This window comes from Salminus brasiliensis, chromosome 5, assembly GCF_030463535.1.
Source record: "Salminus brasiliensis chromosome 5, fSalBra1.hap2, whole genome shotgun sequence".
In the NCBI taxonomy this organism is placed as follows: Eukaryota; Metazoa; Chordata; class Actinopteri; order Characiformes; family Bryconidae; genus Salminus; species Salminus brasiliensis.
Genome location: NC_132882.1, coordinates 485843 through 507135, shown reverse-complemented (window position 1 = coordinate 507135; position 21293 = coordinate 485843). Strand labels below are relative to the sequence as shown.

Here is a 21293-nt window from a genome sequence, read left to right as displayed (position 1 = left end):
GGGAAAAGTTCAAAGATCATATCCAGTTGAAACACCATCTACACGTATACAAACGTTCAGACTGAACAACAAAACAGACACAAAGACATAAAAAATTTGTTAATAATAATAATAATAATAATATTAATAATAATAACAATAATAATGATAATGATAATAAAATCAGGATCATTTAGATATTTTACAACAAAGAACAGACATGTAAGAAACAGAAAGGGAAAGAGTAAGGAGTGCAGAGTAGATGAGCTCTGTCCTTCACCCTGGTGTGGAAAGTGTGAACGCTTCCAGTGTTGAACTGATCTGATACTGACCTCACCTCCTCTTTGGTTTTCCCCAGAATGTGACAGTAATGCTCTTATCTGTCCAGTAGAGGTCACTAATATACTGAACTGAAACTATAATCCTGTATTTAATGTCAACACTACTAAACAGTCTTAAAAAAACGTGTAAAGAGATTTGTCAGCTGAAGAGGAAATTGCTCACCTGACCGAGTCGTGTTCATGTGAGCGGAGAAAGAAAAACACTGGGGGGTATTTTAGCCCAAAATCAAGTCTGTCCAATAGGAACAGAGCTAAAAGACAAGCCTACTGGATGGTTCTTGAGAGTCTAAAGGTGTTTTAAACACAGATGCAGCCAGAATAGCGACAATTATTACATATTAAAATTGTTCATTATTGATTATTAATTATTGATTTTGTGTTATTAGAAGAATGTTTGCTGATGCTGATACCTCCTGTCCAGTTAGAATAAAAACAGCGTCAACATCACTGAATTGACGTAACATCAGTGATTATCTAACGAAGCAGCAGTTCTCAAACTAGCCAGACACAATCTTACAATCTGTATTTTTAGTTCTTTTTAATTCACAACTTATATCTGCTTCAGTTGCATGTTATAAAATGTTATAAAATGACATGCAAACTAGTGATTTAATAACATTAAATTAAATCACTAAAATGTGTGCCGACCAATCACAGCTCAGACCTGCTTAATTTAAATATCGGATACGTGCGGACGAGTTTGAGAACCACTGTAATGAAGTGAGGTTTATGTACAGAGTGCTGGGTCGTGTGTATTTACAGATGTGTAATGGTGGATTAGGAGTGAAATTTAAGGAACTTGGCTGGTATTGATTAGGGGTTGCTAGAACTTCTAGCATCACTAGCAGTGATTTAGGCCAGTGCTAATGTCCCTGAGCTGCGCTGGGTCTTAGCTGTTGAGGTGCTGAGGTGCTCAGAGTGCTAGATCAGAGAGAATATGAGCGCTAGTTCTGTTTGTTAAGTTTGTTAAAAAAAAAAAGGCTGTGTTTCTGAGTATGAAGAACACTCACGCCTCCACCCACAAAGCCACCTGGACACGCCCCCTCCGCCCAAACACACATTTGTGTTGTGTTAATATGGTGCCCCGCCCCGCCCCGCCTCAGCACAACCTCCACACCACCTTATAACCATGTAATGTGTGTGTGTGTGTGTGTGTGTTTACCAAACTACGAGTCAAAAGCTTAAATTGAGAAAATAAAGAACAGGAATCAGTCAGTCTGTGTCTGCGTGGTCTCGATACCAGCTCATCATCAGGACTCGGGACACGACTGGACTACTCCAACCAATCAGTGAACATTACCAGACTACTCCAACCACCCAGGGAACATTACCAGACTACTCCAACCAATCAGTGAACATTACCAGACTACTCCAACCAATCAGTGAACATTACCAGACTACTCCAACCAATCAGTGAACAATACCGGACTATTCCAACCACCCAGTGAATATTACCAGACTACTCCAACCAATCAGTGAACATTACCAGACTCCTCCAACCAACCAGTGAACACGACTGGACTACTCCAACCAACCAGTGAACATTACCAGACTCCTCCAACCAACCAGTGAACACGACTGGACTACTCCAACCAACCAGTGAACATTACCGGACTACTCCAACCAATCAGTGACCAGAAACTTTTTCAAGCCTAGCTGTAGCGTTAGCTCCATCTCCAGTGGTGGCTGAGTACAGTACTTCCACACAGCTGCAGATTAAGGGAATTACAGACAGTGTGTGGTTCTAGATTGAGAGGCATTCTGTTTGGGTTCTGTTTGGGTTCTGATGGGAACAGGGAGCAGTGCTGATCAGTTTAAACTGTATTGGCACAAGAGACTGAGAGTGTCCCATAGTACAGTTACTCCTCCTCCTCCTCAGAAGAAGAGGGATCAGGTAGGCTGGAGTGGGCTTGGGTGGGACAGCGTGGTGTTGACGGTGGTTCTGAGGTGGAGGCGGGGTGATGTGGCTGGTGATTACAAAAGGTTCCTAATGTTCTAAAGACAGAATAACTGCAGAAAACACAGTCAGCGCACACACACACACACACACACACACACACACACACACACACACACACACACACACACACACCGGTGCACTGCCTGAAACACAATCCTGTGATTTGGTTGCATTTACACTTCTCAGAGAGACGCTGTCTCCCTCTACCGCTCTCTCTCAGGGTGTAAACCTCAGCGATCTGAAGGTGTCGATTCCGCCGCCAGATTGGGAAAATTACGTTCGTAATTTTTATCAAAGGTACTAAAATGGCTCTCTGCACAGTTTCACCTTTGGTTCCGAAAAGAACCTTTCAAGTTGTTGGTTTTAATAGAAAAACAATTGAGAAACCTTTTAAAAAATGTCTGAGGAAAGTTTTTTAACATACATCTTTAAAAGGTTCTGCACACTCACTAATATCTTCAAACATGGTTCTTTAGGGAACCAAAAGTGGTTCTGCAATGGCACTCCTAAACAAACCCTTTAGTGACAGTGAAGTTTTAAGTTTTAATAAAATACCCCCCCGTTTTCATTTCGGCCAAAATCACGTTACCAGTTATAACGGTTCAGAACCCAAACCCAAATCCACGGTTCTGCAGGCCACAGCTCAGCTCGTACCAAACAAACTCTTATTTGCCTCATTTTTCACAGTTTCCATCAAACCCCGACACACTCAGCTCCCAGACCTTCACGCAGCTTTCAGGAACTCACGGTTCTCTTAAAGCCAAAGAACCCAATTTACAGAGCCTGTAAAACCCAAATAACACAAACACTGACCTCCAGTCTTCAGAGCCTTCTCACAGCTCTGCAATGAGAACTTGTGATTCAGTGACCCGAGCTGGACTGTGGCTCTGGATAGAACCGTTAGTGGGGGAATCGTTAGACCCCTGACTCACAGACATGAAATTTGTACGTTATTCTGATTGGTACCAAAATACTCTGAATCTGAACAGGAAGATTTTATAATGCACTGAATCGTTTTCTAAAGAATCATTATCCAGCCACTGAGAGCTCACCCCCCACCCGACCCGCCCACCTCTCTCTCTCCACCTCTCTCTCTCTCCACCTCTCTCTCTCTCCACCTCTATGTAAGCTCTCTCTCCCCTCCACCTCCATACAAGTAGCTGTTCGTCCCGACCGGCTGGACGTACTCCTCCGTCTTGTCCCAGTCAGAGACCCAGTTACCCCCACCTCCTCCAGTCCCTGCGCCGTTGGCATCTCCTGATTGGCTGGTGGCTCCATAGCCGCCGCCCCCTGTTCGGTAGAGCTCCTCAGTTTCGTCTGCTAGCTCATCCTCTCCCAGAATTCCACACTTCTCCTCGCTGGTGTTCTCTGGCTCTGCCCACTCCTGCTTCTCTCCAGATGCGAAGAGTCCTGTGATCCACAAACAGGTCACGTCAGTAACGCCACAGGAGCACTGAGGTCATGCATGAGGTCATTAATGGTCATCCATGATGTCTCAGTGAGATGACAACCATAATCATCATGTTATCCACATACAGCCATTTGCTGAGAACACCACCATACTCCACCATACTCCACCAGTTCTGATAAGTGTCCTAGAGGTTAACAGTGTGATTTAGTTGGAGTTTTGTTGTGGATGAGCAGATATCATCCCCCCTTACACTGATTCATATGAGCCTGTTTGTAATAGAGTGTAATTAGGTAATAATGATGATTGTTGACAGATGATGATGATTATTATCATCATCATCATCATCATCATTACTATTATTATTATTATTATTATTATTATTATTAGTCTCCTCCATACTTTCAGTAAAAGCTGCCTGTGCTGGACATCACAATAAAATATCGGCTCCCCTTAATGTAACAAAACAATGAGCGGTGACTGGCTGTTCTGCAGGCCTCTTCTTTGGCCTCTTCCTATAAAAATAAGTGTCTCTTGGTCGTCTAGCCTTTCAACTGATCTGTCTCTTTAAAGAACCATGTCTGTAACTGAGAATCTGTGAGGGAAGAGTCTAAAGAACCTCATTCCGTATGCAGTTGTGGTCAGACATTTACATAAACTCATCATGGACACTGCACAGCCTGGGACATGTTCAAGGCAGCTGCCACCGAAGATCACCACACGCATGGAGAGTATGATTAAAACATCTTCACACGGACCAACGAGAAACATCACCTTTAAATCCGGAGATGCGCTGGCACTCAGAACAGCTAGAGCCAACCTGAACCATGCTGTGAGAGCATAGCAGCTCATTGCCAAAAAAAGCAAATCACAGAGTATAAACTCACTCCTCCTCCCTGTAAGAAGACCACCAACTTTCCCAACAAAATAAACTATAAAAAAACCCACAATCTCCTCCCAAAACCATTATCACCCTGTGGGACTTCATTATGATGAAGTGTTTCGAGAGGCGGTCAAAGACCACATCACCTCCAGACTCCAAATTCTAAAACACTTCCAAATTTGACCCATACAAATTTGCTTACTGCCCAAATGCTATCTCCTCTGTTCTTCACCTGAGATTAGAGCACCTGACAGAGACCCCTCCCACCACCACTATGGTTTTTACTTGCCGTTGGCCTCTGGAAAGAGGTTTCATAGTCTTCGATGTAGATCAGCCAGGTTCAAAAACTGCTTCATTCCACATGCCATAAGACTGCTGAACCCTAAACTAAAGCTGCTTCATTCTCATTCTTAAATAAGACAAAAAAACCCACACAAATGTTCCAGCTACCGTCCATATCTTTAAGAAATCAAGTCATCAAAAGACATCAAAATCATCAGATTCTGTAATACCTGTAAACACTCCTAAGAAAACATGACACAATTAATATAATCAAACTGCACACAAATTAACGTACACTAAAATTCAATACCCAGCGTCAGTATTAACTTTAGATGCAGAAAAGGCATTTGACAGTGTAGGGTGGACCTTTCTCCTCACCTCCCTTAACCATTTGGCTTCAGTCCCCATTTCACAAACTGGATTAAAATTCCATATAACTCACCTTCACCATCTGTAATCACTAATGTAAGAATATTCAAATATTTCACTTTAAACAGAGGTACCAGACAAGAATGCCCATTATCATCAGTCCTTTTTTCTTCCATTTTTTATTGAACAACTCTCATAAGCCATTAGACAGCATTATAACAGGGCAGTGGTGGCTCAGTGGTTAGAGCGGCGGGATATCGATAACAGGGTTGTGGGTTCGATTCCCGGGCTCGGCGTTGGCTGCCCAGGCGTTGACTGGAGTTGGCTGCCCACCGCTCTAACACGTGTGTGTGAGTGTGTGTTCACTACCAGATGGGTTAAATGCGGAGGACACACTGTACAGTGACAAATACGTGCACCTTTACCTTTAACATCTCAGGTATTCAAACGAATTCACATTGCCACAAAATCAGCTTATATGCAGATGACATCTTATTATATCAAACAGCTCCCTCCACCTCCCTTCCATCAGTCCATAATCTCATCAATAGATTTGGTAAGTAAGGTTTCTGGCTATTCCATAAATTGGACTAAATCTGAGATTCTGCCTCTTGCTCATATTAACTGTGATGCTAAGGTTGGGGATTTACCCGACAATTGTAACATTCAATCCATCAAATATCTTAGAATCTATATCTCAACAAAATCAAAGGACTTATTCAAATTGTATTTTATGCCACTACAAAACTACAAAAGAGGATTTCAAACAATGGAACTCTTTAATTAGTCGTACTGCCTCTGTTAAAATGAACATCTCCCCAAAGTCAACTATTTTTTTGAGATGACACCTCTTAACCCACCCCTGGGCTGGTTTTCCTCTTTGAACTCAGCAGTAAAGTCATTCTACTGGAAAGGCAAAAAACCCTGGATCAAAATGAACAAATTAACCCTTCAAAGACCAAAACAAAAAAAATTATCAATACTTTCTCTCTCATCAATTACAGTATATCCGTCACTGGACCAACAACACAAACCCTGCATGGCTAGATATAGAACAAACCATCTGCAAAGACTTGACCACCCGAGATCTTATCTTTATAGACAAAACAACCAGAACCCACGAATGCTTAAAATATTGTACAATATACACCGCTCTTCCTTTCTGGCAGAAAGCAAATGAAATCCTCAACCTGCATCTCGTCCCGTGTAAATCCACCCCTATCTGGTACAACCCTAACCCTAACATAATCTATCATCTTTAGGGCACATCTTCAGCGATGGATCTCTCATGACCTTCAACCTATTGCAACAACTCAGACATACAATTTACCACCAAACTGCCAACTTCAATACCTACAGCTCTACAAGAGATTATAAGTCATTGATATGTAGCACTGCTACAATTTGCTACTTGAATATTCAATTTTGGAATGACTTACATTTTCCATAAAGGATAATATCAATTACTACAACATCAGCTGGTTCTTGCAATTTATCCAGAGCTGATCCCTTCACCTCAACTCAGTTATTTGTTAATTTATTTATTTATTTTTATTTATATTTGTTTTTAAACATGCCTGCTCAATACTTTACTACAACAATAACCCCTGTCTGTTGTCCTGTCTTGCCATAAATTGTTAATTTGGTTTTGTAACTTTCCCCCATCCTGTTCTGTATTTGTGATCCTGTAAGTGTGATAAACCAATTCTGCTGATATATATTTCACATATTTATATAAATATAGTTTCATTTTATCTCACTTTGCACTACATTGTATATAACAGCACTGTATTACTACTGCTGTCTTTATAACTACCTCGAGCCAATGCAACCAAATGTCGTTCTTATGCCCACTGTAAATTTGAATGACAATAAATTTTATTGTCAGTTTATTGTGTTAACGTGCCGGTTCTGGTCGGCAGGCGCGTTAACACGCAGCGGCCACTCTTGGTCTGAGAAATGGTGCTTTTTGTGTCATTGTTTGTGGATATTTACGTCCACCTCTGCAAATATGTGCACCAGGCCTGCAGTCCGCAGCGTATCCTGATGGCGGAGCCCGGCGGAAGTGTCATCGCAAGCGGTGCGAGCGAAAGCAGAAGCGCGGTAAGAGAGCCGGGGTTCGCGTGAGGCTAAAGGCTAGCCCTAGCCGTCCGGCTATACCATCGCTATTCCTCACAAACGTCTGCTCCCTCGACAATAAACTGGACTACATTCGACTCCAGCGAGCGACCCAGCGAGAGTTCAGAGACTGCTGTGCTCTAGTCTTTGTGGAATCGTGGCTTAGCGACAGTATTCCACACAGCGCCCTCCAGCTAGACGGGCTGGCCTCGTTCAGAGCGGACAGGAGCGTGGCTCTGTCCGGGAAGACCCGCGGTGGAGGCGTGTGTGTTTACATCAACATGGAATGGAGTAACAACGCTGTGACTGTCGCCAAGCACTGCTCTCCGCTGGTGGAGTTCATCGTAGTCAAGTGCAGACCTTTTTATTTAGTACGGGAGTTCTCCGCCGTGCTGATAGCCGCCGTATACATACCGCCTAGCGCTAGTGCTAATGCTAATGCTAAGGAGGCACTGTGGGAACTGCACGGGGGCATCAGCGATCTGCAGACCAGACATCCAGACGGACTGTTCATTGTCGCCGGAGATTTCAACCATGCAAATCTCCAGTCAGTCCTCCCTAAATTCCATCAATATGTGGACTTTGCCACGAGAGGAGCGAACACGCTGGACCTGGTTTACACAAACATCCCCAACGCGTACCGGGCAGAGCCCCGCCCCCACCTCGCGTTCTCGGACCACATGTCTGTGTATCTGACTCCAGCTTACACACCCCTCATCAGACGCTCCAGACCAGTTCAGAAGCAGGTGAAAACCTGGCCGGCAGGAGCCATCTCTGCCCTTCAGGACTGTTTTGAGTGCACTGCATGGGACATGTTCAGGGAGGCTACGACTGAAGGCGACTCTGTTAACTTGGAGGAGTACACAGCATCAGTCACTGGCTACATCAGCAAGTGTATTGATGATGTCACTGTCTCCAAGACCATCACCACACGCCCAAACCAGAAGCCGAGGATGACTCCTGAGGTGCGTGCGCTACTGAGGACCCGCGACTCGGCCTTCAGAGTGGGTGACAAGGCGGCCCTAAGGAAAGCAAGAGCCAAATTGTCACGAGCCATCCAAGAGGCAAAGCCCACACACGCCCAGAGAATCCACAGCCACTTTAAGGACACCGGTGACACACGGCGCATGTGGCAGGGCATCCAGGAAATCACAAACTACAGTACAATGCCACCATCCTGTGATAGTGATGCCTCCCTCCCCGATGCCCTGAACGACTTTTATGCACGGTTTGAGGCACAGAACAACACGTCGGTGAGAAAGATCATGCCCAAGCCGGACGAGCAGGTGTTGTGCCTGACTGCAGTGGACGTGAGGAAAACTCTGCGCAGAGTCAACCCACGGAAAGCTGCAGGACCAGACAACATCCCCGGCAGAGTGCTCAGAGAGTGTGCAGACCAGTTGACAGATGTTCTCACGGACATCTTCAATGTCTCCCTGCGCAGCTCCACTGTCCCAACGTGCCTTAAGACAACCACCATCGTCCCCGTGCCGAAGAAGTCCACGGTGTCCTGCCTCTATAACTACCGTCCCGTAGCTCTCACGCCCATCATCATGAAGTGCTTCGAGAGGCTAGTCATGAGGAACATCAAGACCCAACTGCCCTCTTCATTGGATCCCCTGCAATTTGCATATCGTCCCAACCGCTCCACGGACGATGCCATCACCACCACCCTTCATCTCTCCCTTACCCACCTGGACACACCTATGTCAGAATGCTCTTCATAGACTTCAGTTCAGCATTCAACACCATCATCCCACAGAATCTCACCAGGAAGTTAAGCCTGCTGGGCCTCAACACCCCCCTCTGCAACTGAATCCTGGACTTCCTGACAGGGAGGCCCCAGTTAGTCCGGTTCGGGGACAGCAGCTCCAGCACCATCACCATGAACACTGGGGCACCCCAGGGCAGTGTACTGAGTCCTCTGCTGTTCACCCTGCTGACTCAGGACTGTGCTGTGAAACACAGCTCTAACAGCGTCATAAAGTTCGCCGATGATACAACTGTGCTGGGTCTCATCAGCAAAGGCGACAAGTCAGCATACAGAGAGGAGGTGCAGCAGCTGACAGACTGGTGTACAGTCAACAACCTTCACTGGAATGTAGAGAAGACCAAGGAAATGGTTGTTGACTTCAGGAAATCAAGACAAGACCACTCTCCGCTTAACATCAACGGCTCCTCTGTGGAGATCGTTAAGAGCACCAAGTTCCTTGGTGTCCACCTAGCGGAGAACCTCACCTGGTACCTGAACACCAGCTCTACAGCCAAGAAAGCCCAGCAGCGTCTCTACTTCCCCCAGAAGCTAAGAAAGGCCCGTCTCCCTCCACCCATCCTCACCCTCTTCTATAGGGGGACCATAGAGAGCATCCTAAGCAGCTGCATCACTGCCTGGTTTGGGACCTGCACAGCCTCTGACCGCAAGACCCTCCAACGCATTGTGAGGACAGCTGAGAGGATCATCGGAGTCTCTCTCCCCTCCGTCATGGACATTTACACTGCCCGCTGCATCCGCAAAGCAACCAGCATTGTGGATGACTCCACCCACCCTTCACACAGACTGTTCTCCCTCCTGCCATCAGGAAGAAGGTACTGCAGCATCCGGTCCAACACGACCAGACTCTGCAACAGCTTCTTCCCCCAAGCCATCAGACTTCTCAACTCAACTCAACTTCTGAACTGATGTCTTTTCTGTTACATGCACTCTCTCTCTCTCTCTCTCTCTCTCTCTCTCTCTCCCCAACCATTTACCCCAGATAAAAGGGGAAGCATTTTTGCACAAAGCATTGCACTAATAACTTACTACCTCACTGGACCCTATTTATTACACATTGCACAATTTGCACACAACCGGCAATTATTTATTATTCTCTGTCTGTACTGTGTTGTGTTGTCTGTTCGCACTTGTTTGTTTGTGTTGCACTTGTGTTTTGTATGCACTGTCTATGTTGCACCATGGTCCTGGAGGAACGTTGTTTCGTTTCACTGTGTACTCTGTATGTAGTTAAAATGACAAAAAAACCCACTTGACTTGACTTAAGTCCAAAAGTCACTGTTTACAGTCCAGCCAGTTTAACATCACCATGGACTGAGATGCTGCTGTACTAGCAAGATCATCCACCTCCTAAATCCACACCTCCAGCTCCACTGAAGTTCCCAGCTGAAGCTCACAGAGACAGAAAAAGCTCTGGAGGAAGGTTTTATGGTCAGATGAGACAGATGGAGGACTAAAGCTGAGGCCTTCAACCCCAAGACCACTGTAGCAGCTGTTAAGCATGGTGGTGGGAGCATCATGCTCTGGGGCTGTTCTGCTGCCATTGGAACATTACACACAGTGGATGGAGCAATGAAGGAGAAGAACTACCTCAGAATTCTGCAGCAGAACCTTAAACCGTCAGCTAGACGCTTCAAACTGGGACACAGTTGGGAGTTCCAACAGGACAGTGACCCCAAACACCCGTCAGAGGTGGTGAGAAATGGACAAAGCAGGCTAACGTTAAGCTTCTGGAAAGACCTTCCCAAAGTCCTGACCTCAACCATGTCAGAAAAACAACAAATTTAATCGAACTTGTTTTGCCAAGAAGAGTCAAATATCCAGCTCATGTCCATGAGGAGTGTATGGAAACCACAACTGTCCTTAAGGGTTCTCCTGGACTCACTCTAGGCACCCTACAGTAAAATGAAGTACTACATTAGTGTGAAAACAATATCTGCTGTGCATCTCCTCTTACGGGTCGTCTCTGAAACGTGGTGCCAGCACAGGGCTGTGTCTCGGGGGAATGGATGACTTTATCACTGTTATATAAAAACAAACAACTGGATAAACGGTACATACCTGATGAAGCCAAGCAAAAAGGACATCAGCACAACATTTCAGATAAAGCTTTGAGATCCTGAGAGGAACTAAAGCTCAGTGACTTATGGAACAAAGGAGAGAGAGAGAGAGAGAGATCAAGAAAGAAGAGACAGAAATACACACCATAGAAGATAACACCGCCATAATGAACCAAGGAAGCAATGAGAAACACATACTGCCACTCCTCACGAGTCTACAGAGAGAGAGAGAGAGAGAGAGAGAGAGAGAGAGAGAGAGAGGTAGAGAGAGGCAGAGATAGAGAGAGATAGAGAGAGGTAGAGACAGAGAGAGAGATAGAGAGAGGCAGAGATAGAGAGAGGTAGAGAGAGGCAGAGAGAGGCAAAGGTAGAGAGAGGTAGAGGTAGAGAGAGGTAGAGGTAGAGATAGGTATAGAGGTAGAGAGAGGTAGATAGAGAGAGATATAGAGAGGTAGAGAGAGGTAGAGATAGAGAGAGGTAGAGGTAGAGATAGGTATAGAGGTAGAGAGAGAGGTAGAGAGGAGGAGTGTATGTGTGTTAGAGTGAGTGAGAGATGAGAGGAAAAGAACAGGGACAGTTAGTATGAATATCATGAGCGACAGAGCGAGGGAGAGAATGCAGGACAGGGTCTGGAGGAGGAATGAAACAGAGCTGCAGAGCATCATGGGAAGAGCTGAACACTGTATGGACTGCAGGTGTGTGTGTGTGTGTGTGTGTGTGTGTGTGTAGCAGTCCTGTAGGAGTTGTGTGTATCTGTGTGAGTGGCTCGTTGGTGTGTGAGTCTTCAGTGGTGTGTGTACCTTATGTTTAGTCATAGCTCCGACTATCAGTGGGCACACCATGCCCGACAGTGTGCCCACTCCATTAGAGATGCCCATCAGGATGCTGGCGTAGCGCGGAGCGATATCCAAGTGATTGACATTAAACCCTGCAGAGACAAACACAGACTAATCAAACCCAGAACCACAGCAGTGCCCTTAAACTCAACACGGCACAGTCTCGCATCCCATAATGACCAACCGTCTTTAACCAGGAGGCACAATTTCCTGTCCTGTTAAAGGGGCAGTTCACTCACATTGTACTTCTACACTGTCAGGATAATGACATTCATCTCTTTACTGTTTCCAGTTTAGAAGCAGAGCAGAGACGGTTATGGACCCAATGGACTTGTTTAGGGACACAACAAAGCATGCTCTGCAAACCTGGGTATCAAACCCACAACCTTGTGATCAATATCGCAGAACTCTAACCACTGAGACACCACTGCTCTTCCCAACATCTAGTGCAAGAGAGGAAAAAAGTCCAGTCTCTCACCTGAAACCCCAAACCTCACCTTAATCCAAAATCCAATCCCTCGAATCCTGAACCCTCATCCAAAACCTACCGCCATCTGAAATCCAAAACCCAAACCCTCATCAAACAAATAAATCAGGCTTCTGTTCCTGTAAACTGAGTACCACCCCAGGTAATACTCACAACAGAGAGGTCAAGTGGTTCTGGGGTCTAATAACCAGAAGCATCTCAACCTCTACTACCAGGCAAAGTTCTGACCGCTGACTGACCTTTAAGTAGACCAAGTCTAAAGTCACTGTGCAGGAATGAATCAGAAAGTGCTGAATTCACAGTGATCAGTGATGTCCCAATTGGCTATTAATTAAATCTGTTGTGTCCACTCTGACACCTGACCAACCACCACTGAACTGACCTAGACATCTAAAATCAGGTCAGATCCAAAAGCCTGACCAATGAGTGTTGAGTTTACATGGCCAGCCCAAATACAATGTCCAAATCCATGTTCTTTAATAATGTTGATTCGGCCAGATCATTTCTCCACATTTCTACAAGATCTCTAAACCCTGACCTTCACCCTACTGCTCAAAACAAACCCTCACCTTCACCTTAATCCCTTAAATTGAATCAACTCACAGATTAGGCGCTAATCAAATCATCAATCAAAACAAAGCTGTGCAGAAAAGGTCCGTCAGTTGCTAAAGTCTTTTTCTGTTTTGAAGGAATCTCACTCTAACCCCAGTGAAGGGCTGTACAGGCCCCTGGTGTCTGTTCTCTAACTTATTTGTCATTCCTTAATGAGCTGCTGCCTAATGTCCTCCTGTGGTTAGCCTGGCTGACTGACCAGGCCCATCATGATAATCACATAATCAACTTCAACAATCATATATCATCTAATATATAGAGATTCTAGAGTCTGTTTAATTTAAAGGTCTATTTTATATTAGGTGCAGTTTTGTCAGCAAAGCCTCAAAGTCCATTTAGTTCTTTGGTCCAAATACAATATCTGAACATTCTTAATAATTAAGTTCATCACACTTTAAAAGGGTGTAATTGCATTACTATGGTCTTAAAATGACAAATAATTTCTCAAAATTATTATTTATGGGACAAAACATAACCGTTATAGCCAAAACGAATGACATTACACTGTTGACTGGCTGATTATGAGCTGTTCACCTTCTCAACTACTGCCTTAAACCTGGGGACACTCTGACCACAGTTTGAGACTCAGTATCAGTAGATCAGGGCAATGCTGAACACACATATACACACAAATACAGTCTTACCTGAGATGGCAAAGCCACTGAATCCAACAGCCAATACAAGGAAAGAGATGGCCACGCCCTTAGTGTGAGAAAAGCCAACCACCAGCAGAAACGTAGCCTCCAGCCCAAATCCTACTCACAAACACAAAACACACACATATGTAACATCCTCAACAGCAGCATTAACACCATTACCCTTCCCTGGAAGCTATCTCTGCAGGTCTTTAAAGAGAGCATGAGATACACACAACACACCTACATAACACACATGCAGGCATTTTCACACAGAAACACACTCTCACCACCACAGTTCATGAGCTTGCGGACATTGGTGGTGGTCATGATGTTATTAGAGCGAAGATAGTCAGCCAGCTGCCCTCCAATTGGCACCACGATGGTCATCACCAGGTGGGGAAGAGCCGAGACGATACCCACCTGCAGAGAGAGGGAAGGTTTTATACCTTCAGGTAGGTCTAGGAGAGTTACATTTCTTAAGTGTGAAGTTAACAAAATCAGCATTCAGCTGCTTCATTGTGGGAATATGAAGGACTTGTAAACTGAGCCTATTTGCTAAATGAAACACGAGTGTGTGGGAGTGTGTTGCGGAGTGTGTTCCAGAGTGTGTTGTGACCTTGCTAATCTCAAAGCCGAACACTTCCTCGAAATAGGCTGGTTGACTGATGAGCAGCAGGTAGAACGTCCAGCTCCTGCAGAAGTTTGCCACAATGATCGCATACACAGGCATGGAGGTGAAGAACTTCCTCCAGGGAGTTTTAAATTTCTACATATAGACAAAGAGAACATCATCACCACAATGCAACACAGAGAGGAACAACACTCACAATCTAACTCATATTTGTCAAATCTGAGAAGCCCAGAATGCTTTCTTTGGATTGATTCGACCAGAGAATTATCAGCTGCCTGACAATCAACTAGCAACACAACACACATGTAACACACACCTGTAGCAACACTGTTCACCTGTGAGAAAGCTCATTAGAAATACCCCTCCCAACCCTCAACTGCACCCCAACCTCAACTCCATTCCCCAACCTCAACTGCAACCCCAACCTCAACTCCATTCCCCAACCTCAACTGCAACCCCAACCTCAACTGCACCCCAACCCTTAAATCCATTCCCCAACCTTAAATCCATTCCCTGCACTACCAACCTCAAATCCATTCCCCAACCTCAACTGCACCACCAACCTCGAATCCTTTCCCCAACCTCGACTGCGCCCCAACCTCGAATCCATTCCCCAACCTCAACTGCACCCCAACCCTCAAATACATTCCCCAACACAAGCACCCAGAAACAAACAAACACACACAACTCCAACCTTGACCCATTCCCAACCTCAACTTTGACTCCTGTGGATTTTTTATACCTGCACCACTGATACAGCGGCTTGTAAAAGTATTCATCGTTATTCACAGTTTGTCACTTTACAACCACAAATTTATTTTATTATTACAACCTCAACTGCACCCCAACCCTTAAATCCATTCCCCAACCTCAAATCCATTCCCCAACCTCAAATTCATTCCCCAACCTCAACTTCACTACCAACCTCAAATCCATTCCCCAACCTCAACTGCACCCCCAACCCTTAACTTCATTTCCCAACCTCAAATCCAATCCCCAACCTCAACTGCACTACCAACTTTGAATCCATTCCCCAACCTCAAATCCATTCCCCAACCTCAACTCCATTCCCCAACCTCAACTCCATTCCCCAACCTCAACTCCATTCCCCAACCTCAACTGCACCCCAACCCTTACATCCATTTCCCAACCTCAAATCCATTCCCTAACCTCGACTGTGCCACCAACCCTCAACTCCATTCCCCAACCTCAACTCCATTCCCCAACCTCAACTCCATTCCCCAACCTCAACTGCACCACAACCCTCAAATACATTCCCCAACACAAGCACCCAGAAACAAACAAACACACACAACTCCAACCTTGACCCATTCCCAACCTCAACTTTGACTCCTGTGGATTTTTTATACCTGCACCACTGATACAGTGGCTTGTAAAAGTGTTCAGCGTTATTCACAGATTGTCACTTTACAACCACAAATTTATTTTATTATTACAACCTCAACTGCACCCCAACCCTTAAATCCATTCCCCAACCTCAAATCCCTTCCTCAACCTCAACTGCACCACCAACCTCAAATCCATTCCCCAACCTCAACTGCACCAGAACCCTTAAAGCCATTTCCCAACCTCAAATCCAATCCTCAACCTCAACTCCACCACCAACCTCAAATCCATTCCCAAACCTCAACTGCACCAGAACCCTTAAAGCTATTTCCCAACCTCAAATCCATTCCCCAACCTCGACTGCGCACCAACCCTCAAATCCATTCCCCAACCTCAACTGCACCACCAACCTCAAATCCATTCCCCAACCTCGACTGCGCCACCAACCCTCAAATCCATTCCCCAACCTCGACTGCGCCACCAACCCTCAAATCCATTTCCCAACCTCAAATCCATTCCCTAACCTCGACTGCGCCACCAACCCTCAAATCCATTCCCCAACCTCAACTGCACCACCAACCTCAACTCCATTCCCCAACCTCAACTCCATTCCCCAACCTCAACTGCACCACAACCCTCAAATACATTCCCCAACACAAGCACCCAGAAACAAACAAACACACACAACTCCAACCTTGACCCATTCCCAACCTCAACTTTGACTCCTGTGGATTTTTTATACCTGCACCACTGATACAGCGGCTTGTAAAAGTGTTCAGCGTTATTCACAGATTGTCACTTTACAACCACAAATTTATTTTATTATTACAACCTCAACTGCACCCCAACCCTTAAATCCATTCCCCAACCTCAAATCCCTTCCTCAACCTCAACTGCACCACCAACCTCAAATCCATTCCCCAACCTCAACTGCACCAGAACCCTTAAAGCCATTTCCCAACCTCAAATCCAATCCTCAACCTCAACTCCACCACCAACCTCAAATCCATTCCCAAACCTCAGCTGCACCCCCAACCTCAAATCCATTCCCCAACCTCAACTGCACCAGAACCCTTAAAGCTATTTCCCAACCTCAAATCCATTCCCCAACCTCAACTGCACCACCAACCTCAAATCCATTCCCCAACCTCAAATCCATTCCCCAACCTCAAATCCATTCCCCCAACCTTGGCTGCGCCACCAACCTCAAATCCTTTCCCCAACCTCAAATCCATTCCCCAACCTCAACTGCACCACCAACCCTCAAATCCATTCCCCAACCTCAACTGCACCACCAACCTCAAATCCATTCCCCAACCTCAAATCCATTCCCCAACCTCGGCTGCGCCACCAACCTTAAATCCATTCCCCAACCTCAACTGCACCACCAACCCTCAAATCCATTCCCCAACCTCAACTGCACCACCAACCTCAAATCCATTCCCCAACCCTCAAATCCATTCCCCAACCTCGACTGCGCCACAACCCTCAAATCCATTCCCCAACCTCGGCTGCGCCACCAACCTCAAATCCTTTCCCCAACCTCGACTGCGCCCCAACCCTCAAATCCATTCCCCAACCTCAAATCCATTCCCCAACCTCAACTGCACCCCAACCTCAAATCCATTCCCCAACCTCAACTGCACTACCAACCTCGAATCCATTCCCCAACCTCAACTCCATTCCCCAACCTCAACTGCACCCCAACCCTTACATCCATTTCCCAACCTCGAATCCAATCCTCGACCTCAGCTGCACCACCAACCTCAAATCCATTCCCCAACCTCGACTGCACCACCAACCTCAAATCCATTCCCCAACCTCGACTGCGCCACCAACCTCGAATCCTTTCCCCAACCTCAACTGCGCCACCAACCTCAAATCCTTTCCCCAACCTCAACTGCACCCCAACCCTTACATCCATTTCCCAACCTCAAATCCATTCCCTAACCTCGACTGCGCCACCAACCCTCAAATCCATTCCCCAACCTCGACTGCGCCCCAACCCAACCTCAACTGCACCCCAACCTCAACTGCACCCCAACCTCAAATCCATTCCCCAACCTCAACTGCACCCCAACCTCAAATCAATTCCCCAACACAAGCACCCAGAAACAAACAAACAAACACACACACACACACAACTCCAACCTTGACCCATTCCCAACAGTGGCTTGTAAAAGTATTCATCGTTATTCACAGTTTGTCACTTTACAACCACAAATTTATTTTATTATTACAACCTCAACTGCACCCCAACCCTTAAATCCATTCCCCAACCTCAAATCCATTCCCCAACCTCAAATCCATTTCCCAACCTCAACTTTGACTCCTGTGGATTTCTTATACTTGCACCACTGATACAGTGGCTTGTAAAAGTATTCATAGTTATTCACAGTTTGTCACTTTACAACCACAAATTTATTTTATTATATTGAGATTTTAAGTGATAGACCAACACAAAGCACATATTTGTGATGTGAAACTGAAATGATACACGTTTTAAGCAAATAAAAATCTGAACATTATTCAGCCCCCCTATATCTATACTTTGTAGAGCCACATTTGGCTGCAATTACAGCTGCAAGTCTTTTGGGGGGGGTTATGTCTCTCCCAGCTTTGCGCATCTAGAGATTGAGATTTCTGCCCATTTGCAAAATAGCTCAAGCTCAGCCAGGTTGGAAGGAAAGCCTCTGTGAGCTTCTGCATGTCTTCCCACAGATGCTGAAACCCTTAAATCCATTTCCCAACCTCAAATCCAATCCCCAACCTCAACTGCACTACCAACCTCGACTCCATTCCCCAACCTCAAATCCATTTCCCCAGCCTTAACTGCACCCCAACCCTTAAAGCCATTTCCCAACCTCAAATCCAATCCTCAACCTCAACTCCACCACCAACCTCAAATCCATTCCCCAACCTCAACTGCACCCAGAAACAAACAAACACACACACACACAACTCCAACCTTGACCCATTCCCAACCTCAACTTTGACTCCTGTGGAGTTTTTATACCTGCACCACTGATACAGTGGCTTGTAAAAGTATTCATCGTTATTCACAGTTTGTCACTTTACAACCACAAATTTATTTTATTATATTGAGATTTTAAGTGATAGACCAACACAAAGTACATATTTGTGATGTGAAACTGAAATGATACACGTTTTAAGCAAATAAAAATCTGAACATTATTCAGCCCCCCTATATCTATACTTTGTAGAGCCACATTTGGCTGCAATTACAGCTGCAAGTCTTTTTTTTGGGGGGGGGTTATGTCTCTCCCAGCTTTGCGCATCTAGAGATTGAGATTTCTGCCCATTTGCAAAATAGCTCAAGCTCAGCCAGGTTGGAAGGAAAGCCTCTGTGAGCTTCTGCATGTCTTCCCACAGATGCTGAAAGGGATTTAGGTCAGGACTTTGACTAGACCTTTCTAACTCCGTAAATCATTCCACTGTAGCTCTGGCTGTATGCGTAGGGTCATTTGGTGAATCTTCTTCCCAGTTTCAAGTCTTTTTCCAACAGGAAATGCTGCCACCTTCACAGAACTGGTGTATTTATACGGAGACTAAATGACACACCGCTGGACTCTGTTAACTAATGAAGTGAACTCTGCAGGCAACCGACTGCACTGGATTTTTTAGGGGTAACAGAGTAAAAGAGGCTGAATACTTTTACACATCACACTTTCCAGATTTTTATTTAATTAAAAGTTTGAAAACCATGTATCACTTTCGTTCCACTTCACAAGTATGTACAATGCTACTTCGTGTTGGTCTATCTATATGTTCAAGGGGTATGAATACTTTTAGCATCCTAATGGTGAACATCACATTTTGGCCTGGTTTTAATTTGATCTCAAATATTTAAATAGATAAATATAAATATATCAGTATAGTATGCTATACCGTCAGTGGGTTGCACAGGCCAGCAGACTCTCCAATGGCATCCTCAATGTATTTCCTCTCTTCAGGTGTGATGGTGGGGTGGGCAGCTGGACTCTCATAGGAGACCAGAATCCAGAACAAATACCAGCAGATCCCAAAACTACCTACATACACACACACATAGTGTAGCAGTCTACCATATTACTGTAGTATACAAACAGCAACACAAGCACCCAGAAACAAACACACACACAGGCTATATCTGACATAACAAATGAGAGTGGATGGAGAGTAGAGGGGGACAGCTCTCTTCATCACACTGGAGTTTTAAAAAGCTGCAGGTCAGACATCCCTATTATTATTATTATTACATTTTATTAATTTGTTTTAATTAGTTTTGGAGGCTCCTGTGTTTTTCCTTCTGTCTTTCCTTTTCTTTTCTGTCTCTCTTTATATAGGCAGAATATCTAATCCTGACAAATTAACAGAAATTGTAGAAATTTACATTTGTACAGTACTGTGTGTGTGTGTGTGTGTGTGTGTGTTTCACTCACCATATACATAGAAGACAGAGGACCAGCCAGTGTACTGCACTAACACTCCTGCTAGCGGCATGGCAATAACAGCTCCAGCATAAGAGCCTGAAACACAGTGTATCACAATATCTGTGATATCTAGAACTTAGTATTCATAGGGGTGCACCTCACCGACGACCTCTCCTGGTCACTTCACACCAACAAAGCAGTGAGGTCTGCCTGTCAGCGCCTCTTCTTCCTGAGAAGGCTCAGGAAGTTTGGTCTGCCTCCTGACATCCTCACCAACTTTTACAGATGCACCATAGAGAGCATCCTCACGGCCTGCACCACTGTCTGGTACGGCAGCTGTACTGCCTACGACTGCAAGGCCATGAAAAGAGTGGTGAGGACAGCGAAGTCCATCATAGGCAACAAACTTCCAGACCTGCAGGACATCTACCGGTCCCGCTGCCTGAGAAAAATCCTGAAGATCTGGTTGGACTGTAGCCACCCAGCACACGGCCTGTTCACCTTACTTCCATCAGGCAGGAGGTACCGCAGCATCCAGGCCAACAAACCGGCTAATGAACAGTTTCTACCCACAAGCCATCAGGTTCCTGAACAAGCTGTGAACCTTTCACCAACACCAACACTGCACTCAGACACTTTATTATTAATACTCCATATATCACTGCTATGGACAACATCACTAAGTCACTTTATACAACAGCAATAGACATAAACATACATATATTTCTATTTAGCTCCACTCTCTCTCAGACTGTACCTGTCTCATAAATGTACATATCAGAGGATTTCTACAGATCCCTCCTGCCTTTGTATATTCTGTATTTTGTGTATATTTTGTATTTATTTAATATAATTCTTATATAACTTTATTTTAATATGTTTAGTATGTATATAGTTTTGTCCTCCTGTAGAGCATCAACCTGAGCCTCACCACAAGCAGTTCAATGCATAAATGTCCTGACATGTTGTGCAGATGGCAAATAAACCTGAAACTTGAAAAACTTGAACTTCATCAGAAATCGTCTGATAGAGTTTAAAAACATCTGTTTTAATAAATCAGTTTATTTACTGTAGTTTTCATTCTATTGGCTTTTATTTATGTTTATTTCATGTTTATGTATTTATCTACTTATCTGTT

At 45.0% G+C, this 21293-nt stretch overlaps 1 protein-coding gene across 2 annotated transcripts in view; it reads right to left on the bottom strand.

Moving 5' to 3' along the window:
• Positions 1-1424: 1424 nt before the first annotated feature.
• slc17a7b (solute carrier family 17 member 7b) overlaps positions 1425-21293 on the bottom strand; it is an 85292-nt gene continuing 65423 nt past the window's right edge. Inside the window, exons 6-13 of one of the 2 annotated variants that reach the window (XM_072679193.1) lie at positions 20165-20251; positions 19632-19774; positions 14361-14510; positions 14032-14164; positions 13751-13861; positions 11972-12099; positions 11317-11386; positions 1425-3690 (exon numbers count right to left, since the gene is read on the bottom strand). In XM_072679193.1, coding sequence (XP_072535294.1) covers positions 3401-3690; positions 11317-11386; positions 11972-12099; positions 13751-13861; positions 14032-14164; positions 14361-14510; positions 19632-19774; positions 20165-20251 — 1112 coding nt within the window. In that variant the 3' untranslated portion in view covers positions 1425-3400. The remainder of the gene's footprint in view (positions 3691-11316; positions 11387-11971; positions 12100-13750; positions 13862-14031; positions 14165-14360; positions 14511-19631; positions 19775-20164; positions 20252-21293) is intronic. The other variant, XM_072679192.1, reaches the window with a different exon arrangement.